The sequence below is a fragment of the Zingiber officinale genome, chromosome 3B (genome assembly GCF_018446385.1).
Source record: "Zingiber officinale cultivar Zhangliang chromosome 3B, Zo_v1.1, whole genome shotgun sequence".
Classification (NCBI taxonomy): Eukaryota; Viridiplantae; Streptophyta; class Magnoliopsida; order Zingiberales; family Zingiberaceae; genus Zingiber; species Zingiber officinale.
The window spans coordinates 13,443,337-13,459,481 of NC_055991.1; the positions used below are offsets into that span (position 1 = coordinate 13,443,337).

Consider the following 16,145-nt stretch of genomic DNA (forward strand, 5'->3'; position numbering starts at 1 on the left):
TCTTCTAATTATTTTCTGACATGCATTCCTCTCATTATTTTCTATTGATGAGGGATTTCTGCTAAAAGGTTTTCATTTTCATTTTTGTATTTCTTTTTCATGCTTGCATTTTTCTATTTATACGGAAAGGAGGAGAAAAAAAATATCAGATTTTCTTCACCTCCTAGGAGATATTATTTTATGTACAAAAAATTCAAGAGGTGATTCATTTTAGGTCGTGAAATGAAACTTAAGAATTGTAACCATTAGCTTCAACTATTTACATTACTTTTTTGCCATATAATTTTTAATATTGATTGATAATATTTTATTGGGCTTGTATTTGCAATAGCCAAAAGACGAGATTTTAGAATTTCAAAGTTATGAATGCCTTGCCCCAAACGCATCTGTCCTAGTAGCTGCTAATATTATTCTTTCTTGTCACCAAATTCTGAAAACCAGACCAGTTGAGTCGATAAGGCTAAAAGGTCATTAAATTGACTGGTCGAACCAACTGAACAAGTAAACTAGAAAAATAACAAAACCATACATAACCGTGTGATTGGGCCATACGCATCGCTGCAATTCGTTAGTATCATAAAGGAAATCCAAATTTGTTAATGAATAAAAGCAAAGTCTAAACAGAAAATTACTCTAATAAAAACACAGTACCTGATGTCCACCGATTAAGAATTTGGATTGAGAATTCTCTCAAGCCAATATTATGGATTAACTAATAGAGCAGATTATTTCAATCATCATAGCCAATTACATCCAGCTTACAAAGAATAAACTTGTTCACTGTTTTGACTCGTATACTCCTAAAACATGTGATGCGCTCTGTAAAAAATATTAACAGGGCACAGTTACGCTTATGGAGGACGTATGAACAAATGACAAGATATTTTGGATTATTCGTTCAGGTCAAAGCCAACCTTCCATTCACGGCAAAGTTGATACTTGGCCACTCAGTTATCCAGCTACTTGTCCCTTGTATAGCAAGCTGGCCATTTTAAGTGGCTAACATATGGCTTAAGATGGTGTCGTCAGTGATTAGTGGATGTGTTCTTCAGAAAACAGGAAGGAAGATGACCATCAATAGGATGCTAAGATGAAGGTAATGAAAAACTAATCGGCTCCAAAATAGCTATCATAAATTGAAAGTCTGTCGAATGCATCGAAGTTAGCCTTCAATCCAACAAACTGACTACCAAATTGAGCACATGCAGCATCAGGCCACTTGCAACCCTCTCTTGAACGCAAGGGACAAATGCTCTCACATACAAAGCTGTCGGGGAAGTCGCATACCCTGCTATCCTCAGTAGCTGAAATGATAACAGATAGATCAGCTTTTTCGTCAGGATGCCCTCTGGCATCAGAGTCGCTTCTAGAAGAGAATGATGATCCTTCTCTTGTTTCTAACCATGAAGTATTCACTGCATCACTCCCACCCCCTAAAAAATTCACTTTGCAGCCAAGTGACTGTACTGCTCGTTTTATAGCAAGACATTCCCTGTTGGTTCTTTTAGCCATGGCTAAAGCTGAATTGCGGAGCTGTCTTTCTTTTTGTAATTCTGCCACTTGCAAGTCCAATTTTAGCTGGAGCTCCTTAACCTCCATTTCTGCTGTCTCTTTTTCCTGGAACAAAAAACATAAGAGAAGTCCAAGTGGGACATGGGAAGACGATTCATTGAATCATGCGAATAACTGCCATGTCATCAAAGAAATGTTTATAGACGAAACAAACCTAATGGAATAAGTGATATGGATACCTTTGTAGTTTCGGAGAATTTCTTAGTCATGGTACGCCACTGAGATTGTATCTCATCAGGTCCTGCTGCTGTAGGGCAAGCCCAACGCAGATGAAATTGAGGCCAAAGAGTGGGAGCTAATGCTGCTGCTGGAGGCAACAATGCGCCGTCATATTTCACTGGATCAAAGAATGGGTTATAGTGGACATGAGAGTCTTCTGCACCAGATCTTAAATGTGCCAAATATACCCATAAACACCCACAAGTGTCTGCAACACCTTTTTGCTGCCTCTCCTTCTCGCTTGCCAATTGACACATTCCATATTTCAGCAAAATAAAATTCGAATATAATATGAAAGAAATAAGCAAATCAAAGCACTCCATTTGAAAGCATAAATATCAATAAATGGAAACATAATTGCAAGAATAAAAGATCAGATGAGATGCTTCAGTTGATTAGCATTCAAAAAAGTAAGGATATATCATAATATAAAATTTTACAATCCATAAAATAGTATTTACATAAACAATATTATATATTTATAAATATTATGAAAACAACAACAACAAATTTAAGACAAAACCATATGATAAAATAATATTTTCAGTTCTGCTACTTTTAATATAATATATTATCATGTGTTGTGACATCAAGTCATCAACAGTATATTGGAACCCACTGTCCAGCAAATAGCAACTCCATAATGAAACAAGTTAAAAGTCAATTGATGCAAATTATATATCCATATTATTGATTTAATATTTTCTGAAGCAAATTAAGCTATCTGAAAGAAATACCTGTTAAACAAGAAGTTCCCAAACCGATAAGAAAGCACACAGTCCAGGAAGTCAACCAGAAAAGCCTAAACAAACAAACAAAACCAATGATAAATTAAAGACATTCAATTTATCTCAATTGTTTGCAACTGCCATCATGCAATTCAGATACCCAAATCTGTCAGGATAGAAAGACTTACTGAAGAGAACTCAAAAGCATATGGATACATGCGTAATAGCTGCGAGACACAATCAATCCACTGGCAAAAGATCCCAAATAGGGGAAATGGTTAACATAACCAAAATAAAAGAAAAATCTAATGTAAAAGTTTACATATGAATGTTCCTATTAAAGTATATTCCATGCAATACAGTTCTATAAATTAAAAACGGCAAGGATAAAGATAGAAATTCAAACCCACCTACAATTACTAGGAGTAAAATAAATCAACTTAATTTGAAAATAAGACATAAAAGGTACCAATGGTTCATATCTTCATTTGAATAAAGGGAAAGGGGATACAAGGAGAAAAGGATGATTCAACAAAACTCAGGATCTAGTCATGGACTATTACCTATCCTACCCCTCTACCTTTGCAGGATACAGACACTTTGAGTTGATAATATCTTTTATCTTTATTGATCACATGTAAAAAAAATAGAAATAATTGCGATGGGTAGTTGGATATATATACATGTGTCAGTATTTATACCAAATCTGAGTAACATAGTTTAAGAAATAAAAGCAATTATTTCCTGACAAAATGCTGGCGAAGTTTTAACTAGGGAATAAACAACATTCACAACTACAATTGATGTGCATATATTACTATGCAATTCAATTTCTAAGCTCATGATAGATTACTTTCTGCAATGGGAAGGGCAGATCTGGGACCAAACTGAAATTCTTTGATTTTAATATTTCAAACCAAAATCAAAGGGTTAATATATGACTCTATCACAATCTTTTGACGTTTTTAAATATAATTCAGCCTTTTATTTTTTTTAAATATAGAACATTTTTCATAAATTGTGCTAAAATCTAACCACTATTAAAAAGTAGATATGGAACTCAGATGGCTTTATGTCAACAAAGTGCATATTTGGTGGTCTACGTGGGTATTGGAGTTGTATAAAGATAGACAATCCATAAGTCATATAGGTATCTCAATATGCACTTTGTTAAATTGGCAAGATGTTAAATGAGTATCAAATTGGTTGTTTAATGGACAGCCAAACAAAATTTGGTTGGTGGGTGTTAGATTTTAACACAATTTATAAACATTGAGCTAGTTTTTTTTTAAAAAGAAATTGAAATTTGTATTAGATTTGTTTAAAAAATATGCCAAAAGGTTAAGTAAGATAATATATTAACCCTTTCATAAATATTCCAAACCCAAGATATCATTTGGCTTTGGTTCGGTCATGTTTAAATTGAAAATTGAAAATTGAAATATGTCAAGAAAAAACAAATAAGAATTTCTTATAACTACAAGGTTTCTACTAACTCCGCCCATGACGACCGGTCATGGCCGGTCCCAAGCCCGGATAAAGGAGTAGGGTTGCGTTAGGTTGCCAGCCAGCGTCAAACTATAACAAATATTCAATGAATGAATCCATTGCACTATTATGCTAATGCTAGGTTGTTCTCCGGAAGGAACGTGTTGCAGGGTCCGACTGTAACGTCTCGGCAAGGACTGCTACATCTCCAGAACTCGGGTGTAGTGATAAATATGCAAGAGTTCACGTTACAGGGTCCGACTGTAACGTCTCAGTAAGGATCGCTACATCTCCATGAGAACTTGGGTGGAGTGTTAAATAGGCAAGAGTTCTCACACCGTAGGTTAGATAAGAACAAATATGATAGGAAAACTACTAATCTAAGATTTGGAACATGGAACATAGGAACTCTCACTAGTAAATCAATGGAGGTAGTAGATATGATGATTAAGAGAAAAAAATTAGTAATTTGTGTGTACAATAGACAAAATGGCCAAGTGAGAAGGCAAAGATGATAGAGAACTCGGGATTTAAGTTATGGTACACTGGAAAAAGTAAAGTAAGAAATGAAGTGGATATTATTGTAGATAGTTTGTTAAAGGATGAAGTTGTAGGAGTAGTTAGAAAAGAGGATAGAATTATAACCCTTAAGATAATAGTGGCGAAAGAAACTATGAACATAATTAGCGTATATGCACCACAAGTAAGATTAGATGAAGCTACCAAATTAAGGTTTTGGGAGGACTTAGATGAAATATTACAAAATATTCCACTAAATGAAATGATTTTAATAGGAGGTGATCTAAATGGGCATGTCGGAGTGAAAAATGAGGAATATGAGAGGGTACATGGGAGTTATGGGTTTGAAACGAGAAATGAGGAAGAGAAAACTATATTAGATTTTGCGATAGCATATGACCTTATATTAGCTAATACGTTTTTAAAAAAAAAAAGGAAGAACACTTAGTCACATTCAAAAGTGGGAATAATAAATCACAAATTGACTTTCTGATGGTTAGAAAGAAGGATAGAAAGATTTGTAAAGATTGCAAAGTCATCCCTGGAGAAAGCTTAACTACCTAACATAGGGTAGTAGTCTTAGATATACGCCTCAAACATAGTATCAATAGAAAGAAAATATATACAATTCCTAGAATTAAGTGGTGGAAGTTAAAGGATGGGAATCAACATATATTTAAGGAGAAGGTAGAAGTACAAACATTAGGTGAAATATACGATGACTCTAATACAACATGGGATAAGATGGTATCAAAGTTGAAAATAGTAGCTAAGAGTGTACTCGGTGAGTCAAAGGGATATGCACCACTAAGTAAAGGATCTTGGTGGTGGAATGAGAAAGTACAAGAGAAAGTGAAGGAAAAACGATTAGCTTATAAAGAATTATATATCTGTAAGAATGAAGAAAACTTAAAAAAATATACAATAACCAAGAAATAAGCTAAGAAAGTAGTGAGTGAAGCAATAAATGAAACTTTTGAACGGTTATATCAAAAATTAGATACATAAGAAGGGGAAAGAGACATTTATAGAATAGCTAAAGTGAGAGAAAGAAAAACAAGAGATCTTAGCCAAATAAAATGTATTAAAGATGAATGTAATAGGGTATTAGTAAACGATGAAGAAATAAAAGAGCGGTGGAAGAGGTATTTTCATCAACTTTTTAATGAAGGTTTTGGTAACCAACTTAACTTAGGTAATTTAATTAGGTCAAATGAGCATAGAAATTTTAATTTTTATTGTAGAATTCAAACTTCAGAAATAAAACAAACTTTAAATGAGATGCACAATGGAAAAGCCGTTGGACCAGATGATATTCCGATAGAGGTATGGAAGTGCATAGGAAACAAGATATTGAATGACTTACAAAATTATTTAACATGATATTGAAAACGAAAAAAATGTCTGATCAATGGAGGATAAGTACTCTAGTTCCCTTATATAAGAATAAGGGAGACGTACAAAATTGTGCAAACTATAGGGGTATTAAACTAATGAGTCATACTATGAAACTTTGGGAAAAAGTAACAGAAAAAATATTAAGGAAGGAGACCATAGTGACAGAAAATCAATTTGGGTTCATGCCTGGAAGGTCGACAATAGAAGTTATACATCTTCTTAGACAATTAATTGAAAAATATCGGGAGCAAAAACAAGATCTACATATGGTATTCATTGAATTAGAAAAAGCTTATGATAGAGTCCCAAGAGAAATTATATGGAGAATTTTAGAAAAGAGAGGTGTTAGCGTAACATATATTGAACAAATTAAGGATATGTATGAGGATGTAACGATCAAAGTAAAGACTTCAGGCGGAATCACTGAAGCATTTCAAATAAAGATAGGATTACATCAAAGATCAGTTCTAAGTCCCTATCTTTTTACACTAATTATGGACGAACTCACTGCGCACATTCAAGACACGGTACCTTGGTGCATGTTGTTTGCAGATGATATTATTTTGGTAGATGAGACACGTGAAGGAGTAAATGCTAAGCTAGAATCTTGGAGGAAAACACTAGAAGGGAAAGATTTTAAGCTTAGTAGATTAAAGACAATATATGGAATTTAAGTTTAGCAATATTAGAAGTAATGAAACAATTGTTAAGATAGGAGAGGACGAGTTGCCCGGAACAGAGAGATTTAAATATTTAGGATCATTTTTACAAAATGATGGAGGGATTGAGAGAGATGTCTTACATAGAATACAAGCAGGATGGGTGAAATGGAGAGGAGCGTCAAGTGTTTTATGTGACCGTAAAGTACCTCTTAAACTTAAAGGTAAGTTCTATAAAACCGCAGTTAGACCTGCTATGTTATGTGGAGCTGAATGTTGGGCTATGACTCGAACACATGAGCAGAAGATGAGAGTTGCAGAGATGAGGATGTTAAGGTGGATGTGGGGACATACGAAGATGGACAAAATAAGAAATGAGAGCATTATAGAGAGAGTCGGAGTTGCATCTATTGAGGATAAACTCCGAGAGACACGTTTAAGATGGTACAGACATGTACTTAGACGACCAATAAATGCTCCAGTTATGCGATGTGAAACTATGATAAATATGCATATCAAACGAGGAAGAGGAAGACCAAAAAAGACTTGGTTAGCAACAATAAAACAAGATAAAATTTATTTAAATATAGATGATGATATAATAGGAGATAGAGCTCAATGTCGTAAAAGGATTCATACAGCCGACCCCACCTAGTGGGAAAAGACTTGGTTGTTGTTGTTGATCTAGTAAATGCAGTTAATATTAGCATATTTCTTGAGATTTGGATTATAGTTGTCTGGTTCCTTCCAGCTTAGCACATGCATAGGAGAATATCATATAACCATAAGCATAGGAGAATATCATATGATCGTTATGGTTTCCATATCATACCAATAGTTGTGGCAACCTACTTTATGTGTGACAATTAGTCTTTCTTTCTCTTCAAATATCCTCTTTTCGAGTAGATATCACAATTGAACTTAGTCTCCTTTCTCTTCTCAGATGTAATCTATCACTTTTCTACACAACCTTTAACGCATTACCATTTCATCCTTGCCAACTTCATAATCTCGGGCATCTTTAGTTTGAAGAGAATCAAGAGAATATTTTCCTCATTTGATGATCATGCCAACATGTATCTTTATCATGTACACTACTCAACTTATTTAAAGATCAATCCAAAGCATCACATCATTATGCAATAGTATTATGATACAGTTATTAGATACAATAATTATAAGAAAAAAGTGATGGATTTAGTAAGGTATTTAATCTCGAGTACTATGCCAGAAACCTATATATGGCAAGAGTACTCTTTTACAAAACTCAGGGTTCTATGATCGTATTAGACATATTCAGGTTGATTGCAAAAGGCACATACTTTATGTTCAAGAAAATCAGCCTTGTCTACGTTAAAAGGCTCAGTTAACATATCAACAATTTGGTCTTCAGTTAACATATCAAAAGGTAAAGGCACACCTCTTTTGAAGACCAAATTGTTGATATGTTAACTGAGCCACTTGGTGGAACTTGATTTTCTGCTTTGTGTGAGAAGTTGAGCATGAATACGTTTTAGTCCAACATTGCCCAATCGACTAGCATTTGTTGTAGTCGGAAATTAAATCTTATTTATATAAGGCATGCTACTATTCTACTCAGACACTAATCAGATTGCATCTTCAACGTACAGGTGAGATCACAGCAAAACATCTTAAGCTATAGTTGATAAACAAACAGCTTGTCCACGTTTTAATATCCAAGAAAACTCATTTGTCTCCAAAGAAATAAAAAGGAAAAGAAAAGACCATTTACCTGCAAAAATATGGGGGAAGAGTTAGTTGATGTCTGACCATGACTTGTATTACCAGCTGATGATGTGAACCCTGAACCCGAAGGAATTCTTAATGGTGATGATGACAAGCTTCCAACAGAAGATTGCCTGGTTAACTCAGGCATGCTGTTATTTCCAGATAATGTTGGAAATCCCATGCGATCTGCAAATGGATGTCCAAATGCAAGCCAATCCTTTTCCACAAGTGCCTGGTGAACAACAAAGAAAAGTTTATGATCACAAATCTCATTGTAAACATTCTGACTTAAACATTAGCCAATGAAAAACACTACACCTGATATATAGATACATGGAAAAAGATGGGAGGATTTTAATTGGATCATACCTCAATATGAAACACTAAATCTGATTTATGGATAATTGCTAACAGATTAGGCCCATAACAAGGAAGTACAAAAGCAAATTCAACTAGGAAAGGCATCTTATCCACTAAAAAGTAAGCAAATGCATGAAGCAAGATAGCTCATCTGAATTTCAATGCTAAAGAATAACAGGATCATGTTCCCAATAACTTTGACATGGCAACATTGGGTGCAAATAAGAAAGCTTATTGTTTTAACACATAATGAAATGGAAATGGGAATTCTTAACCCCCCAAAAAAAATTTGTTTAAAGATTCAAGCATCAATAGGAAAGAATGACTATACATTGCTGAAACCTACAAAGAAAGGAAATTGTAGATCACTAAACAAGCCCTCATAGCGACAATAACAAACAATTCATACCTGGAAACCTTCGAAGGTCCGATAATAGGGATCGAGCAATATGCTAGCAAGTGAGACCAGTTGAGTTGTTCGATCCCATCCATCACTAAAAAATATCATTGGGATATTAATACCAAAAAATAAAGATAATAACAACAAAAAAAAAGACACTGTATGCTAAATTGTCAGTAAATTTATGCTAAACAACTACATTTCCTTTTCTAGACAAGGAACCCAGATTGTGGTAAATGACTAGTGCTTTTTTATTCAAAATTATTTTCTAAAGTTCCAAATATAACAAATTTGTTCAAACATGACTTTTGATCAAACATGGCTTTTAGCTACTGACATCAAAAAGATACACATAATGTTCGCTGACCAATGCTTGAACAAAACTAACATAATCTAACTGGCAATATATTAGCTAAGGTCAGAAAACACTGCTAATAATGTGAACTCAGAAGAGGTTTAATTATTATTATCATAAAATAAGGCATGCATTTAAAATAAGTCCAGCTAGACCACAGAAACAGGATTACCTAAGGGCATTCAAATGCTATGAATTCACTGAAATATGCCGTAGCGATCCAACCTAGATAGGTTCTACCAAGGACAATGACATTCTAATTTAGATTCACCTTCATACCCCATCAACATTAAGTTTGCTAAAATGCATTTTATTGTATTTGGGATCTATGAAGTCAATCACACACGATCCGACAAACCACGATTGTATCACTTGAAATAAAGAAGGGGAGGAAGTCCATACATCCCCTCTTACATGGATTTGGCTCCCCTTTGCTGAAGTAAGATACAAATATATTCAGAAAATTTTGGATAATGAAGCTAAAACTAGATTTACAATATCAAACAAACACAAGATAATTTTCAAAATCATAAATCATGAAAAACAATGTCAAAGTTAGAACTGAGATAAAAACCTGCAATGCACAAGCACTGATGCAGATTCCATTGCAATGCATGCAGCAATCCAAGCAGAGCCAGCCAGAACACTTTGTACATGGATTAACCAACCACTATCACCAAGGGTGGAAACAGATGCAGACATACTACTTAGGTTGCCACCGCCCCAAGTAGAACCTCCATTTCTCTACGTTATAAGATACACATTAGATAAATAATACTTCAGCAAAATCATTCACATATATAAGAATAGAAAGTAAAAGCTTGAGATGCAAGACTAAGTAGTCATAGTGCAATATCTAATTCAACTTTTACCTAAAATGTTCTTTATCATAGATTAATTTAAATTTTGTATTATATGTATTTGCTAAGGTAGTAGTGTTAATTGAATAATTGCAACACTTATTTAGAAATTATCGACTACAATGGCATTGATCTTTCCCAAATAATACAAGGTTTAAATTCTCAACCCGTGCCGAGGTTTCGGTCCCGAACTTGAAAGATACAATTTTGGTATCGTATCGTACCGTGCAGATATAATTTCGATATTTTTTAAATATAAATATAAATATATATTAATATTTATTATTAAATATGTTTTATATTTTGACATATTGAATTTATATTTTAATATTTTCTCATGAGATAATGCCTATTAAATTTTTATAAACAATATTTTAAAAATAAGTAATTCTTAAAATTCAAAACTAAATTTAAAATTATTTGAAAATTTTTAATTAATTTTTTTAATGTATTTGTAAATTTTTAATTTTAAAAAATTTATTTGAAATGTTTAAGAATTATATATTTTTTAATTTTTTGGATTATTTTAAATTTATGATTAATTTAAAATATTTATTAAAATTTAAAATTATTTAAAAATTTTGAAATAATATTTCATATTTATAATTATTAACAATAATTTATTTATAAAAAAAATAGATATTTTAAAAATAAAAAATTAACTAAATAAAAAAAACTAAAAAAACCACAGTTGCAATGACCCGCAGAAACCAATGCTACACAGCGATCCCTAGAGAGTGTTAGGAATATATAATATTTTATTAGAATTTTTTAAAATTTTAAATTAATTTTTATATATTTTAATGGGATAATTTAATTTTAAAAAATATATTTGATTATTTATTTAAATTATAGATAATTAGATCATTAAAAAAAATAATAACATAACTAAAAAATAAATAAATAAATAAAATTTTATTATATATTTTAAAATTTAAATAAATAAAATATTTAATTAACTAGATAATTTTATTAGGATGTAATTAAGCCTCTTTTAATTATCCTTCCATATCTTGGAATTGTTTTAATTAAAAAAACCTACCGCGACCTCAGGCACAGTCGCAGGGTCACGAAGCGTCGAAGCCCCTCTGGCATGGCTGTGGGTGTCGTGTAGCCCCTTCTGTGCGGCTGCGAGGGACATACGGCCCCTTCTGCGCAACCGTGAGGGTTGTGCGACCTCTCCGACGTGAACATGAAGGTTGTGCGGCCCCTTCCGCGCGACCGCGAGCATTGCGATGCCCCTCCAGCCCAGCCGCGGACATTGCAACGCCCCTCCGGTGCGGTCGTGAGCATCGCAACGCCCCTCCAGTCTCCAGAGCAGCCACGAGCGTCGCGACGCCTCCGTGGTGTCGGGTTCTTGCCGGTGCCAATCGACAGACAGAACGAAATGTTTCACCCATTTCGACCGGCTCGCCACAAGATCTCAATCCTTGAATACAAGCAACAACTAGACAAGAACATAGAGAGATGCTAACGGAGTTTGCAACTATCACTAGTAAATTCCACTTAAGATAAGGAAACAGAGACATAAGGGGAAAAATGGTTTTAACTTCTTAATTTACTATTGTCAGATTATTTCCATGGGAAAAACATTGTAACCCAATGATTCTAGGCAGAACTTCCTTTTTCTAATATACATCTTGTATTGGCCTTTTAAGATTCAAACCCAGTGCCATTTTATTGATATAAAAAAGACTAGGTCAAACCCAAAGCTATTCCTCAAATGCATGTCTAGCAAATCAAGAAGCAAATGAGGCAATTTCTTCCTTGTGTATCTCATGCTCACAAGACAACATACACAAACCAAGAAAGATAAAAAAAAAAAAAAAAGTAAAGAAAATAAGGAATTATTTGATAATATACCTAATGGAAGAGCCAGCAGTACTTCATATTCAAGTAACAGAAAAAATAATGGTAACTGAGAAGATAACAAGGGTAATCACACACCAGAAAAGATGACATTCCATCGGATGATGTTGTTCCATGGGTATCCAAATAGTCTCTGAGACGAACAAGACTATCTCTCATGACATGAATGTTTTCAATGCCCAGAAAAAAAACCTAAAGGATAAAAAAACAATAAAAAAGTAATGTAATATATGATGAAGAAACACAGTGGAAAGTTGTCTGAAGTGATGGCTACAGAAAATCAATTTATGACCATGAAGGCATGTCAAAGTTCCCATATACAGATAAATGCACATTGAAGCACTAACTTGAGTGCAAACCTCAGATTGAAAATAGTTAGCTGATGACTCAGAACCTCCTCCCATAGCACCATTGGCAAGAGCATTCTTCCTAGGCCTTGCATCAGCGATATAGAGCTTCCTGAAAAACATATGGAACTATGATTCAGTAAATTTTCAACTAGAATATAAAAAACTAAAAAAAAAAAAGGGGGTCCAACTTTGTTCCATAAGTATTAAACGATCTAAAGTGTTGAGGATCAACTTCTAGGCTTGAGGTGGGTGAATAGATGGTGCTTGCAAATTTGTCATGCGATCAAGGTATATATGAAATTTAAGTTTAGCAATATTAAAAGTAATGAAACAATTGTTAAGATAGGAGAGGACGAGTTACCCGGAACCGAGAGATTTAAATGTCTAGGATCATTTTTACAAAATGATGGAGGGATTGAGAGAGATGTCTTACATAGAATACAAGCAGGATGGGTGAAATGGAAGGGAGCGTCGAGTGTTTTATGTGACCGTAAAGTACCTCTTAAATTTAAAGGTAAGTTCTATAAAACCGCGGTTAGACTTGCTATGTTATATGGAGCTGAATGTTGGGCTATGACTCGAGCACATGAGCAGAAGATGAGAGTTACAGAGATGAGGATGTTAAGGTGGATGTGTGGACATACGAAGATGGACAAAATAAGAAATGAGAGCATTAGAGAGAAAGTCGGAATTGCATCTATTGAGGAAAAACTCCGAGAGACACGTTTAAGATGGTACGGACATGTACTTAGACGACCAATAAATGCTCCAATTAGGCGATGTGAAACTATGATAAACATACATATCAAACGAGGAAGAGGAAGACCAAAAAAGACTTGGTTAGCAACAATAAAACAAGATAAAATTTATTTAAATATACATGATGATATAATCGGAGATAGAGCTCAATGGCGTAAAAGATTCATACAACCGACCCCACCTAATGGGAAAAGACTTGGTTGTTGTTGATCAAGATATAAAATTTTGAGTCGAAGTTTGATCTCTGACTGAAATAATATGGTTGCATACCGTATTGTATCATGCTAGTACGGTTCCGATAGTTGTTCAATTTAATATTAATTACATTGCTAATATATGTTTATGTTTATTTATATTTGTTAATGAATTTGATTGCCTCAATCTTAAAAATGCTTGCAAGTAATTAAATTATAATCTTTTCTTAATTTTGTCCCCTTGTAAAGTATATAGTTCTTACACTTTACGCCTATCATCTATTTAACTTTTCCAAGTAAATTACTTGAACAAATAATGAGGTCCAAAAGATTTTCATGTTTTTATATAAATTAGGGCACATTTTCTTTTGAATTTTGTAATATTATGTAATTTCAAACTTGAAGGTCCAAAAGATTTTCATCATTAAGGATGTAATTTTATTTGAAATGAATGTATATTTTTATAGGTTTATGTAATTGTGTTTAAAATTTGTTCATGAGCATTTGTAAGAAATTTAAACAATAAATATATTCTTGTTCGATATGTATTTTGTTTAATAAAACATAACTAAAATTCTTGAATACAATGAGTGAAATAATTCAAAATTATATTATCTTCTTTTGTTTTTAACTACAATTATAAAAAGAAAAGAAAAATAAAGTGAGAAGAGTTTTCAAATTTTGGAATGTAAAATATTATATTAGGCTTAAATTAGATTTAAAATTTTGTAAGTAAATTTTTTAATTCTATAAATATAGTTTTTAAAAATGAAAAATATATAATTTGACTTGAATTCAACTCAATAAAATTTGAAATTTTACATTCTAAATTTAATAAAATTTAATTTGAATTTGAAAATTTTGTATACTTTCAAATTGAACTGTATAAAATTTTTTATTTAAAAATAATCTGTGTTATTCAAAGATAGTTATCAAGTATCTTATATTATATTTTAATAAAATAAATTTAAAATAATAAAATTAATAAATAAAATTATTTTTATTTAATAAATTTTCATTTAAAATGTAATGCCAAACTCTAATTATTTTTTGACATTGAAACCAAAGCTAAGAGAAGACACAAATGATATCGTTGAATCCTAGTTTTCACATTGTTTGCTCACTTGAACACAAAAAAAAAAAAATTTATAGATATTAGTTATCATATTTTGTGTTTGGGTCAACCTACCTAAAGTCTTAGATAAACCTAACTCTAAGAAATCTAAATGTTAGAAGCTAAGTCCAAATCTTGATGGACCTACAAAAGTTTTAGTGGCCTCAGCCAACTTAGGTCAGCATACTGACTCGACCTACCGAATAGGTTTTAAGTTGAGCTAAGTTAAACTTTGTAAGTTAGCTTCCTAGCACTACTACTTAGGTTGACCTAGATAAAAATTTAGGTTTACCTAACTCTATCAAGAAGGCTAGCCTAGCTAATTAGAATGTTTTATCTAGGTTGTCCATACAAACTCATAGATCACCGTAGAATTCTAAGACACACAGTTGAAGCTATTTAAGCTCCTAATCACAAACAATATGTTTAAGAATAAAGATCCCTAGATAACACTTACGGCTTAACAGGCTAAATCGTATCTTTACAATAGTCTACCCCATGGTTTAAAATTTCGAGTCAGATAGAAGTTTCGATTGAGACCGAAATAATCCACTCATTATTAAATTTATTTTATGTGTTTATTACTGCATTCAGATTTCGACATATTCACTTAAAATGTTTTTATTATTATTGATAAGTTACAGTTTATAAATACATACATTCTATATAACATATATAAAAAATTATAATTTATACGTTTGTATATATAATTTATATTACAATTCTAAAATTAATTTATTAAAAATATTTAAAATCATATATTTTAAAAAAATTAACAATAAAAAATTTTAAAATTGTTTACTACTTTAAGAATTATATTTCAAAATTTTAAATATTTATTAAAATTTAGAAAAAAATAAAATTAATTTAAGATTTGATTGATTAGCATTTGAATAAATTATAAATACAAGTATAAAATTTTTTAAATTGAATATTTTTTTACTTTAACTTACTTACATTTTTATTTAATATAAAAAATCATAATATAAATTTATGTATTATTATTATTATATTAATTTAGTTGATAATAGCGTGCATATATATATATGTTTCCTCGATCTTAAAGCGGTGTTTACCCTCGTAGAAATATAAACACGCAAAAAAAATAAATACGAAGGAGGAAAAAAATTATGAATAAAAAAAGAGGGTCAGCTAGATGCATGCAACTCCCGCAAATGCGAATCCCGGAGAAGGGTCTATTGTATGCAGTCCTACTCTATTTTGCAAAAGGTTATTCTCGAGACTCAAATCTATGACTCTTAGTTACACGGCAGCAACTTTACTATACAATCCTCCAAAAAAAAATTAATGAATTAAGTAGAATTTTTTTAAAAAAAAATAAAGGAAGGAATTTAAATTATCAATTAGAAATGAAAAATAAATAAATAAATAATTTTACAAAAATTATTTATATGAAAATTAATTAATTAATTTTTTAGAAAAACAGAGGTAGCAACCTCACGAATACCTCAACAAGAAATTTAAATTAACTGTTAGAAATAAAAACTAATAAATAAATAATATTAAAATATATATATATATATTTTAAATA

The 16,145-nt window shown here is 32.0% G+C and overlaps 1 protein-coding gene across 2 annotated transcripts in view; it reads right to left on the minus strand.

Moving 5' to 3' along the window:
• Nucleotides 1-667: 667 nt before the first annotated feature.
• LOC122055943 (phosphatidylinositol-3-phosphatase myotubularin-1-like) overlaps nt 668-16,145 on the minus strand; it is a 40,403-nt gene continuing 24,925 nt past the window's right edge. The window contains exons 11-19 of one of the 2 annotated variants that reach the window (XM_042617641.1): nt 12,536-12,635; nt 12,255-12,368; nt 10,022-10,191; nt 9,102-9,186; nt 8,337-8,564; nt 2,708-2,767; nt 2,529-2,593; nt 1,752-2,031; nt 668-1,617 (exon numbers count right to left, since the gene is read on the minus strand). In XM_042617641.1, the coding sequence (XP_042473575.1) occupies nt 1,108-1,617; nt 1,752-2,031; nt 2,529-2,593; nt 2,708-2,767; nt 8,337-8,564; nt 9,102-9,186; nt 10,022-10,191; nt 12,255-12,368; nt 12,536-12,635 (1,612 nt within the window). In that variant the 3' untranslated portion in view covers nt 668-1,107. Of the gene's footprint in view, nt 1,618-1,751; nt 2,032-2,528; nt 2,594-2,707; nt 2,768-8,336; nt 8,565-9,101; nt 9,187-10,021; nt 10,192-12,254; nt 12,369-12,523; nt 12,636-16,145 lie in introns of both variants that reach the window. The other variant, XM_042617640.1, reaches the window with a different exon arrangement.